Source organism: Apteryx rowi, unplaced genomic scaffold, assembly GCF_003343035.1.
Source record: "Apteryx rowi isolate R43461 unplaced genomic scaffold, aptRow1 scaffold_1332, whole genome shotgun sequence".
Classification (NCBI taxonomy): Eukaryota; Metazoa; Chordata; class Aves; order Apterygiformes; family Apterygidae; genus Apteryx; species Apteryx rowi.
In genome coordinates this window covers 47860-66518 of record NW_020447567.1, presented here as the reverse complement: position 1 = coordinate 66518, position 18659 = coordinate 47860, and the positions used below count along the sequence as shown (strand labels likewise).

The following is an 18659-nucleotide window of genomic DNA, read 5'->3' as shown; positions in this document are numbered from 1 at the left end:
CTTAAGCTAAGTCTCTTGAAGCTAGGCTGGGTATAACTTTGCAATGGCATAGGTGGCATAGATGTACCTCAGCTGTATAGACAGGATGCAGGATTTCACTTTTGTTCTCAGAGATATAAATTGTTGCTATAGTTGTTTGCTGGATGCATCTTTTGATTTCCCAGGTATGCACAGTAACCCTGGATTACTAAAGATTGCTCAGTTATGTACCAGTGTACTTTTGTCTGACTCTACTATGGTAGTAGATATTAGTGAAAAAATCAGATGTGCAAGATTCTAATGTTTACAGCATTGGTCATTGGCTACTATGCCGTTTAATTGTCTGTTTTTTAATCATTAATTTTACATGCAGAAAAGTCTTTAAATTTTAGCAGGATCTTTTTGTTGGTGATACAAAAGGAGTGGCCTGATGATATATAATGTAAGAGGAGAGAGATTTTAGACCAACAGGGTTAGTGCTAAATCGATGGGTATTCTTTAGTTTTCTGTTAGATGGTGAGGAATTGCAATGTGGAAGAATTCATATATTGTCCAGAAGTGCTGCTTACAAGCCAGCACCTTCCACAAAAGGTAATTTGAAATGGAAGTAACGTGAACTGGTTGCGCAATGATGTTGAATTTCTAAATTAATGTAAATAAAACTAATGAAGATGAGGAAAGTAAAAACAACTCCTGGGAGTAACAATTTTAGGATTTGTTTTTGCAGGTTGATGCTATCTCATCAGATGGTGGATTAAAAAGAAATCCCTCCTGTAGGTCTGTACTCTTTTCAGTTTTGTTGGCAAGGCTTATGGACATATTAATCGTTTCAATTAACTAAGTTAAATTGAGATGTTAGAACAAAACGGCAAATAATAGAACTTGAAGTGTTTGCTCTTACAAACAAACTTGAATTGGTAAGGAGTTTGCATCAGGAAAGATTAACCGGAATTTTTATTTTCATGTCACCTTGAAAACTACATTTCTTTGTGTAACCTAAGCTTTCTGGCTTTTACTGTCCCATGTGCAACATTTCTCACTTTTTAAGTATTGTAGGTTTTATGCTGCAAAGATTATCCAAAAATGATTGATATGTGTGTGTGGAGGGGAGGAGGGTCAGTGCATGATAAGTGACACATTTTTGATAGGCAGTAAAGCATATTTCTTTGGTTTTGTCTGTTGTTTGTCTGTCTTTACTCTCCTTTATCGAATCAAGATTTTCTTTTCAAATATCACTTAAAGCTTAAAATCTCTCTCAAAAAAATTCAAGGGCCAAGCAGCTGTCACTTGCTCTTAGGGCAGGTCCTTTAAATATTCTTTGCTGCCTTCCCTGACACAGGCTATAAAATTTATACACAGGAGTATCTTTTCCATTGCTGTTCTGGTTAAGAACTAATGAAACCTGTGTATCCAGAAATACTTCCTTTATTTCTAGGTTTCAGAGACAGTATTGAACTGCTATGAAGTGCCTTAATCTCTCTGTGGCTGGTTACAAAAGGGCTGTCAGAAGTGTGAGCTTGCCCCAGCCGTGCTGCCAAACTGTTTTAACTCTTCTTGAATCACCTGCTTCTGGCGTCGCACTTGCTCAGCCCGCGATGCCTCTGCTGAGGCTGTCAGCAGGCTTATCCTGTTGTAGCAGTGTGAAACACAAATCGACATGGCTGTGGGTATCTTAAATATTGACGCCTGCCTGCTCTAGTGGCTTGCTGACATGGTTGCTGATTGGAACGTAACTCACCCAGGTAGCAAGGGAGATGCCATCATCTTGCATCTGCCGTTGTACTATGATCACGTATAGTAGGGGTAGAAGCAAATAGGAGCCTAAAATATTAAAACCGAAAGCAGATCAAGAACAGCCTGCCTATAGATCTCTACTTAATTGCTGCAGATTTAGAGTTTGGGCTTAGTTCCTGTTTTGTGTTTCACGTAGTGGGGGATAAGCGATGAATTTAGTGGATTTGCTTTCACTTCTCGCTTTGTGTTTCAAAGGGATGCTTTTCTGTTTACATCGTTTCTAAAACTAAATCATGACAAGGATTTGATATGTGGTAAATGCTTATATTTTGCAAAATAAAAAGCAGTGCAATACAAATTAAGAGTTCTCCTGAACTTTGCTTTTTATTACACTATTCATGAAGTACTCTTCTGTATAAATAGTATTGTTATTGCTCTGGTTTTTAACTTGAAATTACAAAAGTGAAGTTCTTCAGCCCTTCCTGTTTTATAGGAGTGTTTAACATTCCAGTTTGTGGCCTTTTGCATAGTGTTATGCAAACCATGGACTTTTTTTTTCTTCTTCTGATTGCAACAAGTTAATAGGGATGAGAGTTATAACAGAGTTGAACCTTCTAAAGTAGTATTGGAAGCAAGTGGTAAAATGAGCAGCTAGTTCTCAGATGACATGAAGTGACTGAGAATGGGAGACGTGGCCCTGAAATAGCTACTCCACAGATTTGCCACTTTTAAACAGTTTTGGCCTGTTTTCCAAACCATGATTATTAAAGTACTCTGCAAAAATTGGGGGGGTGGGGGAGGGTGGGAGGTCATCCTTAAAACTTTTATGAGGTTCTCCTTCCTTCTCTTATACAGATTTAACTTAGGTTTGTTGGGTTTGTTTTTTGTTTTGTTTTTAAATTTTGCTGTAGTGAAAGCTGGCGGGATGCGGATTGTGCAGAAACACCCACACAATTCTGATGCCAAAGAAGAAAAAGATAAGGATGATCAAGACTGGGAAACCAGCAGGTGAGCATTCTGATTTGGTGGATATGTTATAGCTAATTTCCATCCCTTGAATATTATCGCTGATTTGTTTTCCTTGCAGATATCAAACCAATGATACAGTTCTTTCTGTATGATAAATTTCATTTAAAGCAGTAGCAAGTTATATGCTCCTTCAAGAGAACTGGGGAATTCAGGAATTTTTACCTTGCTGAGCTTCTTTTAAATGATCCTGCCAAGTTAAGAGAAAAGAAGGTTAGAGAAAAAAGTACAGTTAAAATAAGACTTCAGCTTTCCTAAAATCTCTGAAAATCATTTCAGGTTGTGTGGAAACATGGAGGCTAGGCATATTTGGGCACAAACATTAGGCTGTCCATCTGCATATCAGGTTTTCTTGCTATGTGCTAGTTGATTTCTTCTACTGTGTGGCCTGTACCCCTTTCCTGTTGAGGTATTTGGCAATATGGCATGAAAAGACAAGTAAAAATAAATGCTATTAATATAAGCCCCTTTATTTTAGGTGAGAAATTACCAGTTTTAGTGGAGGAGGATCCCAAGACAGTTCCTTACCTTGCTATTCATCTGCTTAAAACTCTTCAGTAATGAGTGTGGGGAAATGAAAGCAGGGAAGTTCGATGGACTCTACCATATTTCTGTTCATATAGAAGCTTTTGTGCTGCTTTCCTTGACTAGCTGTTTTTCTTTGTAGTCAAGACTATATTTACCTGAAATCTTTCTGTACTCGCTTACTGCATTGCTTTGCCATTGCTATTAGCTCAAGGAAAAAAAAAATCTGAGAGCTATTTTTGTGCTTTTGTACGTAGACTGATTTAGGTGATGCTTATTTTGCATTTGAAACAATGGTAGGAAATAGGCATTGTGAAATGTCTGTGTGAATAGAAACAAACTGTGATTTATTTATTAAATCTCAACCTGAACAGGAGAGAAGTAATACATTTATGAGAAAGAAAACCTAGTTTCAATTGATATATCCAGATGAAAGGCCAGAAAACTGAACTTTCTGCCTTTTCTTCCATAACCATATTGGTCACTTTCTATTTCTGTTCAGTGGAATCCAAGTTGGAACAGAGTTTGTAGTTCAGTCAAGTTTTGTCCAAAGTAAGGAATCACATCCTGTAGCTAATTTAAGCTTTGCTTGGGGGTTAATTATTTTCTTTAAGGTGTCTTTTATATATATATGTGTGTGTGTGTGTATGTGTCTATATATTTATATATACACGTGTGTGTACGTGTATGTGTGTGTACACACACACAGAGTTACATTTTGTTGGCATGCCAGTCTCGTTGTAAGAGAGTCTAATTAGTGATAGGATCCAAATGAGAAGACTCCTTATGCCTGTTCACAGACTTAAACCTCCGTTACAATATAGCTATTTACTCCTTTCCTCAAGTGGATGATCGTTTTCCCCTCTCACTCTAAAACAGTGTAGGGAAAAGTTATAATTTTACCTTGATGTTTGTGGCTGTCTCTGTCTTAGCAAGTATTGTGGCATAATAGAAGCAGATCTGTAGAGGGACATGGTCCTGAGGACTTCATGTTTACTTTGCATGTGTTTTAGAGAAGGAGGTTACTTAGTCTGGTCCTCTGGACTGAAAGACTGGTAATAGTTGTTGTGTGTTAGGTGTGCTCTTGGAGTACACGTTCCATTTCAGTTTCATCTTCAAGGAGTCCAGTTCAGGTGCCTTGAGACCACTCCACAAGGCAAAACGAAGTGTGGCCAATGGGAGGACAAGGAGATGAAGTGCACTTTTGATACTAACTAAGAAGCTTAATAAATATATACCCTGTGTTAATGTTGTAAAGCAGGTCCAGAAGCAGTTTTTGTGCTTAATGGAGGTATAAAGTTTAGCGATCTCTAGAGCTTCCATATTAACTAGGGAATAGTTAGTTATTGTACCTCATGAAATCCATCCCCTCAGCCACCAGTTCAGTTTTTTTGTCAAAATATACACTTAGAGTGGGCTGTTCACTTTGGTTTTGTTGTAAAATGTTCATTGTTGGCCCTTCTGAAGCACTCAGGTGCATAGTTATTCTTGAGCCTGTGTTTTAATCTAAAAAACATTGGTCTGCATTTTCTTTCTTTAGTTTAAGTCCTGCTGGGAAAGAAAGTGGCAGGAACAGCATGAAGAACATAGGTGGGAATCAGTGTGAATTACAAAAGAAAACTCTAAGTTGGTTTACAAGTTTGGGAGAAGTTGTTTTCCTGGTAGAACTGGAAAACCTTTTCTTCTCTGGGGGAAACAATTTAATATGTGTGTTGTAGGTTCCTACTGAAGTACTTCTGCAGCTGGTGGCTGTATGAGCTGCAGATATGAGCAAGAGATTATTTAGCTGTAGACAGAGTGAGTGAACTCGACAGGCCATAGTATATGAAGTTTTTGTCACTTGTCAAAATTAAATTACATGTTTGCAGCATGTCAGCTACTTTCATGCTGGAAGATGGAGTCCCTTGGAGTTTCTGTGCCTCTGCTCCAGGTGATCTGTGTTGCCCTTGTAAAACATTTGGATTTCTGATGCCCATGGGGAGAGGTTTTCATGTGTTTATCAGGAGGGGGAGAAGAGGCCACTAGCCTTGCATTCTGGTTCCTCCAGCGTCAATATACTTTTTGGTCACTGCCTGCTGATATTTTATGTTCCTTCACTAAGCAAATGAGGGGACATCTGTGCTTTTAGCTTTCCACTCTTACATTTTTAGTCTTGGCCATTTAAAGACAACCATTTTAAGGTAATGTTCTTGATATGATGCAATCTCTATTGCCTGTTGCATTCAAAGTCAAAGGAAGCAAACAGACCATTCAGGGAGTTCTTATCAGGTGGTATTGGCAGCTGATAATGTTTTAAGAGAAAATAATGAAACAGGGAAGAATAATTTCTGTATGGTAAGAGGGAGGGTGAGACGACCTAGTGATTATTTTAATCTCATTATAGGCTTAGTTGAGGATAGATTAGTGATGGCAAGATTTGGAATTGGTAGTAAATTGTGGCAGGTTTCAAGCTCTCCTGGAGTTCTCTGGGAATGTTTCAGAAGAGGTCTCTCTAAGACCATACTTCAGTATGGCAAATAGATAGCAGCTCAACAGGAAAGCTTTCTACTAGAGTTTCATAAAAAATACTTGTGGCTTTGGGGACAGCTGGCATTGTTTGCATTAAGACTAGAAATACTGACCCATTGTCCAGTTCTCCAAGCATACTGCAAAAACAAAGCTGATGGTGGTAAAGGTCTTTGAAGTGTGCTAACTGTGATAAAGGTTACTTTAAAGTAACATCCACCAGTTAGACATTCTTTGCCATTTCTTTTTCATAGTTGTTCAGAAACTTGGAATCCAGTCTCCATAACCTACTTTGCAAAGTATTTTAATCAGTCCTAGTTCCTTAAATAAAATTGTTATGACAACCTACCATGAAATGGTAGGTTGTCTTGTCATAATAGTGGTTTGCCATCCCTTAAAACAATATGTGGTAAGATGATTTTATACTAATTCTGTTCTAATTTTAAACTTTTCCTACAAGGCAGTTTTCAGCCTTGAACAGTAATGGAAATAATTGTAGATGTCTGATATAAATATAATATTACTTAAGGAGGAATGGTTGGATATGATTATATGGAGAAGAGCTCAATGAAAGAAGGGAGGAGTTGGCATCATTTGGTTTAGGTGAACTAAAAAAAAAATGTGTGGTATCCAAAGCCAGTAGTGGCACCACCATGGCCAAGATGTCAATGTTGAATGTGACTGTGAGGGTGGGGTCCTTGGCCCGCATGTTCTTTAGGACAGCAGTGATTTTGATCAGCCTGGTTGGAGACAGGATAATGGCTAGATGGACCTCTGGTCTGATCCATTATTGCTTTTCTTATCTTCCTGTAATTTTTCAAGGCTTAGGTTGACTTAGATTTTGGTTGCAGTTGGTTATAGTTGCAGTTTTGATTGACAGTCATACCAATGGCTTCTGGATAGTTTTGTGCTGTTGTATGAAAGTGAAAAACTTAAAAGTAGGATTATGAATACAAACAATCGTTTTTCAAAACTGTTTGTTGTCGTAGAAAATATGTGGAGTTAGTCTACTCATAGTCCTGGGCTTTCTCAGATTGCTTGTTTAACTGAGATTTGAAGTATCACGCTAACTCCTCTGCGAGCATCTGACTCCAACCCTAATAAATATTCCAGAAATGCAGATAAAGTGAAATGAGAGCTGTTTGTTCAGTTCTGCACAAGACCTTCATTAATTGTCACTCTGGGACCTCAAGAAGAAGAAACTATAATTATTTATCAGTACTTGGATTTTTAAAAATATTTAAAGCAGATACCTGGCTCATCTTGTCCTTTAACAAACCAGGTAAACTGCAGAGGTTTTCAAGACTAAATACTCTTTCCTTCTCTTTTGTTATATTTGTGATATAGAGTGGGTTAATTGCAGTGATTTAATTACTGAATGTAAATACAGGACAGTGGTTTCTCAGTGTACATATGTAAATTGTATGTGCTGTGCATCTTAAAGACCAAGTTTACCTGGAGATTGTGAATCCAGCAGTATGCCTGACTTTCCCCTTGACTCTGGATAGAATAAATTATGCAGATTGGATTTTAATTCAGTTTAGGATGTGTATAGCCCTAGCTATATTGATTGTGCAAAAAAAAGGGGGGGGGACATTTAAGAGGATAATTTAGAATATGGAATGTAGTGACTCAAAAGTAAAACCATACTAATGAAGCATATGGGTGTCCATATGTCAAAGAGCCTGTCTCTGTACTTACTTAGTTCCATGGTGAGAGAGGAATTGTTGAAGCTCTCTGTCATCCTTCAGGCGTCTCTGTGTTAAGTCTCTCTTGTTAAGTCTGAATATTTTAGTTAATCTACATCTGCTTTTTCTTTTCATAAGTGCTGTGGAAATCTCAAAAATTTACCCTGTCACTGTATATTCTCATTCAGAAATAAATTTGTTTTTCCTTTCCCTCACTTCACTTTGTTGTAACTGATAAGAAATAAGCTGTGGGCATTATTTCCATTTTTCATTTGCCATTAAAGATTGTCTGTTGTCATTGCAACATATTTAATTTTTGCCTTGTAACGACCCTTGTTGTGCAAACTTCTGGCAGAATTAAAAAAAATTAAAGTATACTATGTGGGTGAGCCATTAGAGCAGGTTTGTATGTTTGTTTACGCTGTAATATGGAAATGCTTGAAATCATCTCTGCTCCTCGTATTTCACCCTATTTTGGTTATTTGGCAGGGGCAGGAATGGTAGAGTCAAAGTACTGACCCTTTAACTTGGGAATAGTTGCTATTCAGCATGGTCAAAAACTGGGAAATGGCAGCCAGAGTTCATTTTGCTTGCATACAAGGCAACTTGTTAAGCATGGAAGCAAACCCCCAAATTTCACAAGGCCAGTGGCACAAAATGCCTGAATAAAGTACTGCACCGTACTTCTGTAAATATTCAGAATGCATAGCCCATCAGTGTTTCTCACATGTGGGTCACCAACATAAAGCTGAAAAAAGAACTCTTACCAGTATTCATGTATCTATAAAACAAATCGTTGGAAAAGTAAGTGGGCATTGACTCAGCATGTTGAATATTCAAGGTTTAAAAAAGATAGTTCAGGACAGATAGGCTGCTGTGCCTTCCACTTTAGTTTTTGGAGGTCCTGCTTGTAGATCTATGATCTTATGAAAACCCAATCTTAATAGTGGGTTAAGTGGGTTCTGAAATTTTGTTTAAACAAGTAGATGACCATTCTTGAAAAGGGTTTATTCTTTTCCTCTTAGATTTATTTTGAATATCAGGGTTGTTTTTTTTTTTCTTTAGATTTATACATGAAACATTTGGGACCAAGTTTTTATTTCCTTTTGGAAAAGGAGGTTCTGTCTGAGAACATTGTCACATCAGACCATTGGTCAGATGTCCTGCCTCAGCAGAAGCTAGTGGTGGAAGGTAGAGATGCTTGCTTTCAGTATTTAGCTCTCATAACTGTTCTTAGACTGCAGATTTCTCTGACATGGCTATGTCTTAATTTCTTAATCTCCATGTCATAATTTCAGCCTTTAATGTGCCATATGTACCTTCTCTATGGGTAAAATAAACCCTAAACTCTTGTACTGTTGTTAGTGTTGTTAAAGCTCTATGAGCTGAGGTGGCTTGATATGAAGATTATGCTCAGGGAGGATATATTACCATTTTGCCCTTGACCATATGAAAACTGAAACTCAATTAACTATATGGATATAATGGATATGACTCTTACGGGTTTTCATTCGTATCTTTGGTTCTGAAGAGTTCTGTTTTCTTGGAAGTGGAGCTTTGGAGCCAGTTGGTCTTCTCTTCACAGTTAAGGGAAAAGTTTCTTAACAGCATCACGCTCTGCTTTCCTACGTAAGTGATACTGCCCTCAACACATTTTCGACTCATGTCTTAATCTTTTGCATATAGTTGTTGTTATTAGCAGATGCAAAAGTATAATAAAGTTAATTGTAAATCATTAAAAATATTAAAATATTAGCAATTAAACATAAATTATTTAATTTTATATATAAAAAAGTATTAGGATTTTTTGTGCAATGGTTTCAGGACAGTACCATCTCCAGATGACTGGTTAGTTGGAGAAGTAACAAAATAATTACTATGACCTGTGTTGAACTGTAACAAATGTATATATGGTTATAGATCTAGCTATAAATACAGAAAATAGCATTGTAATACTCAACTTTAAATTCATATCTTCTGCAAGACAAGAAAGAGGTTGTGAATATCTCCATTTAAGAAATGAAAATCCTGTTAATGCAGGGAAAAGCTAAACACAGTTATGAATGAAGCATTTCTCATACAGGAAGATGCAAGTCTTCTGAAAGATGTTTCATGCTCCCAGTGTTTCTTGATGCTTGAAGCAATAAGTTGGTGAAGAAATCCGTCAGTGTAGGTGCTGAATATGACTTTATATGGATAGCTCTTTACATATCGCTTAAGTACTGTGTGCACATGCTAAAAGAACTGAAAAAGATCTCATATTTTTCCCCTCAAAGTGAATAGAAGATATGCCATCCAGCTCAGTGATAGTGGGGTTCAGTCCCAAAGAAACATATGCCATCCTATGAAATTAGCTGGGAAGCTGAATTGAACAGTCAGCCAAGTTGGGGTAAGAAAAAGATTATAAAAGAAGTGAAAGTCCATCATCTGTATTCTGTGTGTTGAAGAAAGTGAGAAAAGCTTAGTCATATGTGAGAAGAAAATGGATGCAAGAGGAGGTAGCATCTTGTGAGTGACAGCATATTTAGCAAGATGTTCTGTGTCAGTATAAAAAAGGAAAATATCTAAGTTAATGGGCTTGGGGAGTGATATTTTGCATTGCACTTTTCTCTCTGTATCATTCCTAAATACTGGAATACATGGGATGAAGCTATCTGTGCCAGTTTAAAGCAGTGTTGAAACAGAGGTTTTCCATGGGCTTTATAATACACAAAAATCTCCAAACCCAAGTGTATAATCACATGGCATTCATTACTCTAGCTAAGCCCAGATCTCCCTTATCTGAGTACTCAGTGACTCTGGGAGCCCTTCATAAAGCTAAGGGTATGAATTTTGTACTAGAAAAAGCTGCCAAAGAACCATGCACTACTAGTTCTTTTGGAAACAAAAACCTCTGTAGGAAGTCATGGCACCATGAGCTACAAATGGGTAGGCGATGTGAAAATGACTGCGTGCTCCAAGGGGAATCTGTTTTTTCAGGTAGCGCCTTCCTCTCCCTTGTTTGATTTAGTCTGCTTTGACTGAGTCAAGCACTRTACTTCTAAGGAATTTAATATTTAAGTAAACTTGTGTGTTATCATTATTTGTTGACTGTCACTGGGCCAAACAGGAAGGAATTTTTCTCCTTTACTGCTCCCAGGACATTGGTACTAGAAGCAGGAGATATATGAGAGATAATTAAAGACAACCCTGAAAAAATTTGTTAAATTATCACCAGAGTTTTAGTCTGTTGTAGCAGTTGATAGAGCTGTTCCATTGCAACAAGTTGCTTAATGTGAATGTGTTCACTGTAGTAGGCTTGCTGTCCTCTGATTTTGTTGTAATGTTTAAATGATTGCAGCTTGGTAAAAGGCATCCTGTTAAATAAACTGCAAATTGTAAAAGATACTTAGGCAGCATTCACACAAGGCTTAATTCTGATGAGTTTGAGTTTCTCTGAGTCTCATCCCTTAGAGTATATATACTGTGAGCCTGAGCCTGTTCATGCTTTCGCTCAAAAAGGAGCTGGTTCAATTGCTGCAGTGTACAACGAAAGTGACTGCAGGTTGTTCATTTATTTTCCCCAGTGATCTCCAAATATACAACTTTTCTCAAATTGTTTGAGCGATGATTAAATACAAGGCTAGCTCTGTGACCTGAATTATGGGGAGACCAGTGGCTTGCATAATCTAGTACCCCATGCTTCAGGACTGAATTGGACATTCCTGCAGCCCCAGCATTTTGGGTTTCATTGCTGTCTTTCAGCAGCAGACAGGAAAAGGCCTTTTCATAGTATAGACACATTGATTCAGACTCAGTTCCTGTGGGTTGCATTAGGATTATGTCAGAGATTGGGGGGGGGGAGGAGTAGCATTAAGCTTGTAAATGAGGCAGTCCTGAGGATGTGCCTCTGTAGGTGACTTTTCAAATTCTAAATTTTACTCTGGGAAAATTACAAATATGAGAACACTATACTTAAGCAAGAAAATTTTTCATGTGTTTGCAATACTGAATGTTTGTCATTGCTTCCTAAAGCCTGCTGTAGGGCTGCCTTTGTGAAAAGAAATGCAATGCTCCAGATACTGTAGTGGAAGTGCTGGGCAGTTTTGCTAGAACAGCTTAAGTTGTAGTGTCTCTCTTAAGATTTAAGTGTATTTAGAACAACTAAAGTCTTTAAAAATAATTCAGTGAAGCAGAATTTCATTATTGAGTGTGTCCATCCTCATACTCCTTAGACATTGATAATGAATGTTCTCCAGTACTGACAGTCACTGTTCTGAGATTGTAACTTCATATTAATATTTAGAACATGCATTGATAAATTGTTTACTATTTGATTGTTGATAGGATGATCAAGAGTACCTTGCATACATGCCTCTTGCTACAACAAATTCAGTAACTTCTGCTCAAAAGAAAAATGTATCCTGCTATTACTAAGGCTGCCATTGACAGATCTTTTGTGTGTGGGTGTGGGTGTGTGGGTGCGCGCACACACACACGTGCACTCTACGTATTACCTGTCCTAGGTATGTCCTGAAGGACTTTTGACTTTGTGCAGCACTAATGCCTTGACTGGCCAGTTAATGCACAACCCTATTTGGCTTGTTCGACAAAATGCTCTTTTTGTGTTGGAGGTGATGGAATGAAATTTCAGTAAACTGAATTGAGTGGTTTTACACTTCAGTGGTTCTTCTTTTATTTCTGGTATCATGCTAACTTGTGGTTATAGAGCAAAAGTGTATGTAATTGTGTGTACGCTGTTTTAATACTGGCACTAATAAAATTTTCAAAAATTCTTCTACGTAGGACTATTCAGAAGGCTTTTGACTAAAAGAAATTTGGTCTTCATATTTACTATTTTGAAGACTGTACTGTAGAAATGATTTCCTGTTTCCAGATGTTACACAATTCTGTTTCTGCTGGTGTGTTTGAAGATTGTGTTCTTGTTTTAGTTTACAATGGAAAAAAAAGTCAGAATCTCAAAAACTGCTAAGGAGCAGAGTTTGTATTTTGCTGTTCTCTGCAAACAAACTTGTTCTGGCTGATAATACTGGCTCTTCTGGTTCCTTCCCTGTATCGGGATGGTTTGGATGATCTCTGGATGTCCTTGAAATTAATACCACATTTTTCCTCTATATCTTGTAAGCAAGCAAAGTTAAATAAAACTTTAAGGCCTGCTGGTAATGTGTTGTTTATTTCTGCTGCAGCCCTTTGAAGGATTTCCCTCCCTTCATGCCACCTTGTTTCCCGGTCTTTATGTTCTTATTTCATATTGTGCCTTACCCTTGAAATCATTTCTGTATTAGTTAATGACTAACAGTTGTCTTCCTGTTATATTTTCCTAAAAACATCTTTTTTCTGGTAAGAGTTCTAATTTTGAGAGACTTATGTATATATATTCCTTCTTTTGTATGGGGCTTATTAACCACTTAGCCTGTCTGACAATTAGGAATTGGCTCTCTTATATTTTGTGTCAGGTTAAAAAATAAATAAAAGTGGTGTTTAGGAGCTGCATACTTGTAATAGAAATAATAATGTGATAGAAATACAAATTTTACAGCACTGGTTGTCATTTTTGTGATTGGCTTTGTAATTCTTACTGAGAAGAGGAAATTAGCCAAATTAATGCAGACTGTTTCTTTCCCCAAAAAGTGGGAGAAAAGGAAAGATAACTGCTCACAGTTAATGCACCAGATTTTCTCTTCCTCTCCAGTATCTTTTAAATGCATGTAGGTTTATTAGGTAATAGCTTTTGAAGACACTGTGTAGCTCATACTTTTCCCTGCTTGTTTCTGTGTCTTCTAAAACAATAAAGAAATATTCATTCAGCAAAGGAATGGCGGAGTTATAAGCTCATTATAATCTTTCTTCCTCTTTTGTCTTAAAGGATATATGCGTGGTTATAGTGGGTCAGAACAAAAATCTGTCTATCTTAACTGTCTCTGTGCAGCAGTTGCAGCAGATGATACTTGGGGACAGTGCCCAAGAAGGGCAAGTGTAGCATGAGCCTGGTGAACTCTCCTAGCACCTGGCAATCAACATTACTGTTTAGGAATTTGCTATTCGTATTAAATTTCTGCCAACGGACCTACTTTCTATTTCTCTAGCCCCCTTTCAAACATATTTCTTGCTTTGATAATATTCTTCCTGTAGAGGTAGTACCAGTTCAGTGCATGCAGTAGAAAGTATTTCTTTTTGCTTGCCTTATGCAGTAAGAAATAGTGAATAATTGTTTTCTTCTCCTTTCTCCTGTCTACTGTATATATTTTTCTAGTTCAATTGTATCTTTTTGTTTGCTTTTGAGATGGGGTAACTGGAATTACAGTGTTGAATGTAAAAACATACCACAGACTTGCACAGTGGCATAGTTCTATTTTTCTGCTTGTTATTAGTCTAATTGTTCTTGTGTTCCACGTGCCTTTTTAACTGCCATTAGGGAATTAAGCTGATGATTTCAGAAATCCTTTCTGACTCCAACATTTCTCTCCAAGTTTAATAACTATTCTAAAGCCCATTATTATGAATGTATAGATAAGATTATTTTTCCCCACTATGTATTACTTCATATATATTAAGATACCATCTTTCACTTTATTGTCCCATCATTCCTCTAAGATCCTTTGTAACTGTATACATTCAATTTGGGTTTTTACTACCCTGAATAACTCCTTATCATTAGCATRCATTGTCATCTCACTATTTATTCCTCTTTTCCAAAATTTTGTGGGATCCCACTGTTAATCTCTATCATTGTGATAATTGACTTATTTCTGATCCTCAAGAGTGTCTTCTGTCATATCCTGTGGTAACTCAGCTTATTTCATGAGAGGCCTTGTTGGCATTTTTTGGAAATCTGTGCATACTAAATACTCTTTTGCATGCTCCATTCTCATGTCCTTCCCTGGGTGTTCACTGCTGCCCACTGAAAGTCAGCAAGATGACCATGTAGTCTGGCACTGTATAGCTATTTTTTGACTTACCTTGAGAGCAGTTGCTGTTTCAGTAGACACATATGTGTTTTGCTAGGAAATGGTGACCTCATAAAAGATTTACTTACTGACAGTGAGTAAGAGAAGTTCTTGGGAATTTGGCCTCTCTGAGGTCATGGTGGCATTAGTCGATTGTGCAAGCAATCCAGATAAGTTTGCAGTGTGGCTTTGCTGCAGGAGTTTACAGAACATTTATGGCTGATTTTTAGGAATTTGGAAGCCTGCAGCCTGCATCAGAGCACATTCTAGGAAGCCATTTTAAATCTGTATTTTGAATTACTCTAACAAACTGCTTGTTTCTCTAAACCAGTTATAAGTAGGATTTTGGGGCTAGATTCTCAGCTGGTGGCTTCAGGCCTGCCTCAATAGCCTACTAGATGAAGATCTGGTCTCTTCATCCTATGCCTGTTTACTCTATGTGTAGGCTCTATAACAAATTCAGGGAACAATTCAAATGCAGCATTATTCTTTGGATTTACAACTGTTGCACACGATGTTGTTATTATCTTTAATCGCACAAGATTCCTTGGGCAAAAAGGACAAGAGAAAACATAAAGCTAATTGCTCAAACATGATCCGGATACTGTTTACAGTTCCTCAGAAAATCTCTCCTGGCTAGATTCTGAGAATTAGTCTTGAAGAAAAAAATTGCAAGACATACTCTCTGAATTAGGTGCTGTGGAGTTTTCTTTCACAGGAAACAATATAAAAGTTTTTTTCATCATCTTTGTGTGTTGTTTTTTTTTTTTAAGAGTGGATTGCCTAGGAATCCTTCCTGGAGTTTTGGCATAGCAGTGCATGCGCTAGCACCCTAACTCTCCTAGATTTTTTTTTAGGTGTATATCTGTTATCTTTAACCTGTAGCATAAATTGGATATGATTAATTCTTTCCTCGTTTCTTCAGACTATAAGCATGGGCTGAAATATAGACTGAGCTTTTCTAGTAGATAATAGAAAAGAATGAAAATGGTTGCTAAAGCAAATAGAGGAGAAGAGTCTTGATTTATGCCTTTTCAATTTCATTTTCTCTTTCTTAAGATGAAGGGAGATGTGAATTGTGGTGTTAGTAGATGATTCATCATCTGCCAAATCCAATTTGGCTAAAAGGAGAAAAAAACAAACACAAGTTTTAACTTTTGAAATATGGGAAAGGAAGGAAATGTTCTGAAAAAAGAATTTCACTACAAATCTGACAGATTTTAAGGAGGGAGATTTTTGTGCAGTTGAAGATTCGGGAAAACAACCTGGTAAATAGAGATGAAAAACCTTAAGTGACACATTTTTGTCAAACTATCTGTTAGCCTCTAGAAATAAATGCTACTGTGGGACTAGAGACTAGACAATATTTGGATAGATATCAAGACACAGATGTGTTTGAGCTCAAAGTTTAATTTGGTTCTGTACATCTTTCACTTATTCTTTCACTTCCCTAAAGTAAACTGTTAGAAGGAAGAGGTGAAATATTGTATGGGAAGAAGCCTGAAAAATCTTCATGCAGAGTGCAGTTGCTGTAATTCAGTGTTGGATACTTGACTTTTCCTATTCAGTAATGAGCTCCTCTTCACCCCTTCCCCCCTGTGCTCCTGGAGTGATAATTTTCATTTAGGATATAAGTCTATGGTCTATCTGCTACTAGGCATCTTGAAGCAGTCTGGCAATGACATTGTTCTGGAGACTATGTCCTGGAAGAATTCACAATCAGTAGAAGTAGTATTGACAAAATAAATATTGGCTTCCATGGTAGCACTTAAGAGCCGGTAATTATGAACAAGCTTATAACTATCAGAACTTATGTCTGTCACTTATCCACACATTATTGGACCAGAGACTTTTTCCACATTCTTGAAAAGTGAATCTTGATCCACTAGAGCAATAGAAGCATTTTCTGAGGCAAGAAAATTCTTCTGAAGTCGTTTAGCCTTTTGTCTCTTGAGACTGCCAGTAAGGTTGGTAGCTGCTGAAAGTCATTGTTTGTAATGTGAATGGTACTGTGTTCTGGAAACAAGACCAAGACCACCAGGTTCGAAGTGTGAACCTGATTTGAGGTCGGTTGGTAGGCCTGACATGAAGAAGAATCTGCTCTCTTCAGTCCTGAGGCCTCCCCAAGTCCCATCTTTCCTGCAAGGGTAGAATATTAGTAGCTTTAAGAACCTCAGTTACTTTTTTTTTTTTTTTTTTTTTTTTTTTTTTTTAATCTGCTGCTGTCTTAATCATGCCCAGAACTTATAGCTGGGGGAGCTAAAACTGATTATTATTATTATTATTAGCAGCAGCAAACACCATTATAAAGGTAAGCCCATCAGAGCAGGAGTATGAAGTGAGCTTGTTAGCCTGTGTGGGAATTTCAGGTTTTACATAACCCTGGGTAGGTTCGGGGGGAAAATATTTCTGTGATTATTCTCCTAAATAGAAATCTTCTTAAGGGGGATTGTATGTTATCAAAAGCAGGAGATCTGATGGATTAGTAGTAAACTGGGAACAGGCAAGGGGGAAGAAAAAGCTTTTACAGAGAATCCAGTGGTTTCTTAAGTCAAAATTACTAGAGCTCCCAGATGGATGGGCAACAGGCATGGGTGGAGGTCCCAGGTGAGGCTGAGGAGGGCAATTAAGGTCTGTTAGGGCACTCCAGGCCCTCACAGTATAAACTGATACAGAAAGATAGAACTCCGTATTAAATTTAACTGCTTCATTAAAATCCAGCACATGTCCCCTAATTTAAAAAAAAAAAATGCTAGCAAGAACCTCAAATTCAAACTAATCAGGCTGAAAAGTACGAGCTAACTTTAAGTTGCAGAAGCTCATTAAATCTCCAGATGAGTGGCAAAATGACAGGAAGGAGTTGTTTCAGAAAGCAAAGGGCAAGTTATTCTCACCTGCTAGAATACTTTAGCATGTTAGCAAAAGAGGCTGGTGGAATTAATTGGTGTCATGTATTGATGTTTCCAAATGCATTTGAAACCGCCTTTGGGAGCGGGGAGAGGTAAGTACTTTAAGGGAACCTAGCCACCAAGTTATGTGATAAATAAATTACTTAATGAAGAGTGGATGGAGATGGGCTCTGCTTCTGTTATAAGTTTCACCTTAGAACCCTGATCATGGGCTAATGTTATTTTGTGCTGGTTAACAGAAAAAATTACTCAAATCTAGGCTGCAGCCAGGAATACAAATCATCTTCCTTCCCTCACTTCCAACAGCAGGGAAGAATTTGTTATCTGAGATTACTGACATCAAGAGTTTGAGCCCTATATGTAATGTAAAAGCCCACTAGGAACCTGCTTCTAGTGCTTTAGTAATTACAGATGATATTGCTGCCCCTCCAGCTCTGACCTGTGGTATCTCCCTGAGAAAAGCATCAAGAATTTGTGTGTGTGTGTGTGTGGGGGGGGGGGGGGTTAAGGATGACTTTTTTCCTCACATTTTTAAAGCTGAATAAATCTGTTTATATAAGCCTGAGGTAGAAGTGGCAACAACTGTGCTAATTTATGGTCTCCTTGTAGTAAACAAAAGCAGAACACGTGTTCAGTTCTGTCAGTGGCCTTTTAGAAAACTGGTCAGGAGAGTCTGTTGGCTTGTGTTCCTCCCTCTCTGTGATAATGGAAAAGAAATTGCATACAATTGTTCTTTTGCCCCAAGGGCCGTTGTAGATATTACCCACARGGATCTGCAGTGTCTCCTGCTATGAGTAATGTGCGAACAAATTCCTTGGGGACTAAGGCACATCCTGGGTACCACAAGATGTCTTCAACTCAGCCTGGCTGAGATGAGGTACTATTGAGGAACCCAGCAAGGCAGTCCGTAAAAGAACCTATAGCAGACTACTGTTACGTTCTTAGAGTAAGTCTGAGTTGAGTTGCGGAGGTGATAACTTTAGACTGCTCTTTTTCCCTTTGTATCTGCCTTTATACGTATGGTCTTTTCTCCCTGATGCAGGGATATTGCCACTAAGGTGCAAGAGTGTCTCCTTGTTGCTTATACTCCATAAGGGACCACTGAGAAGCTGAATCCTTAGTTAAACTTTTGATGCAGAAGTGTACTTTATAAATATGTCAGTGGTCTGTGCAGATCTGTGTTGGCTCTTAAGTTCATGAACTGAATGAAGAATTATGGCTTTCATCCATAGTTGCTGCCTGTTTTGTTCTTCATTAACTTGTCATACAGTAACCACAGGTGCTCAACTTGAACTTACATCCAGTAAGAGTGCTTTGAGGGGGGGTGTGAACATTAGTCTCACATA

The 18659-nt window shown here is 37.8% G+C and overlaps 1 protein-coding gene across 9 annotated transcripts in view; it reads left to right on the top strand.

Annotated features, from left to right (window-relative positions):
• The first annotated feature begins 701 nt into the window (after nucleotides 1-701).
• The window catches only part of DAP (death associated protein), a 43086-nt gene continuing 25128 nt past the window's right edge, over nucleotides 702-18659 (top strand). For 8 of the 9 annotated variants that reach the window (XM_026056879.1, XM_026056877.1, XM_026056876.1 and 5 more), the window contains exons 1-2: nucleotides 1646-1721; nucleotides 2625-2721. In XM_026056879.1, coding sequence (XP_025912664.1) covers nucleotides 1691-1721; nucleotides 2625-2721 — 128 coding nt within the window. In that variant the 5' untranslated portion in view covers nucleotides 1646-1690. Of the gene's footprint in view, nucleotides 757-1645; nucleotides 1722-2624; nucleotides 2722-18659 lie in introns of those variants that run through there. The other variant, XM_026056874.1, reaches the window with a different exon arrangement.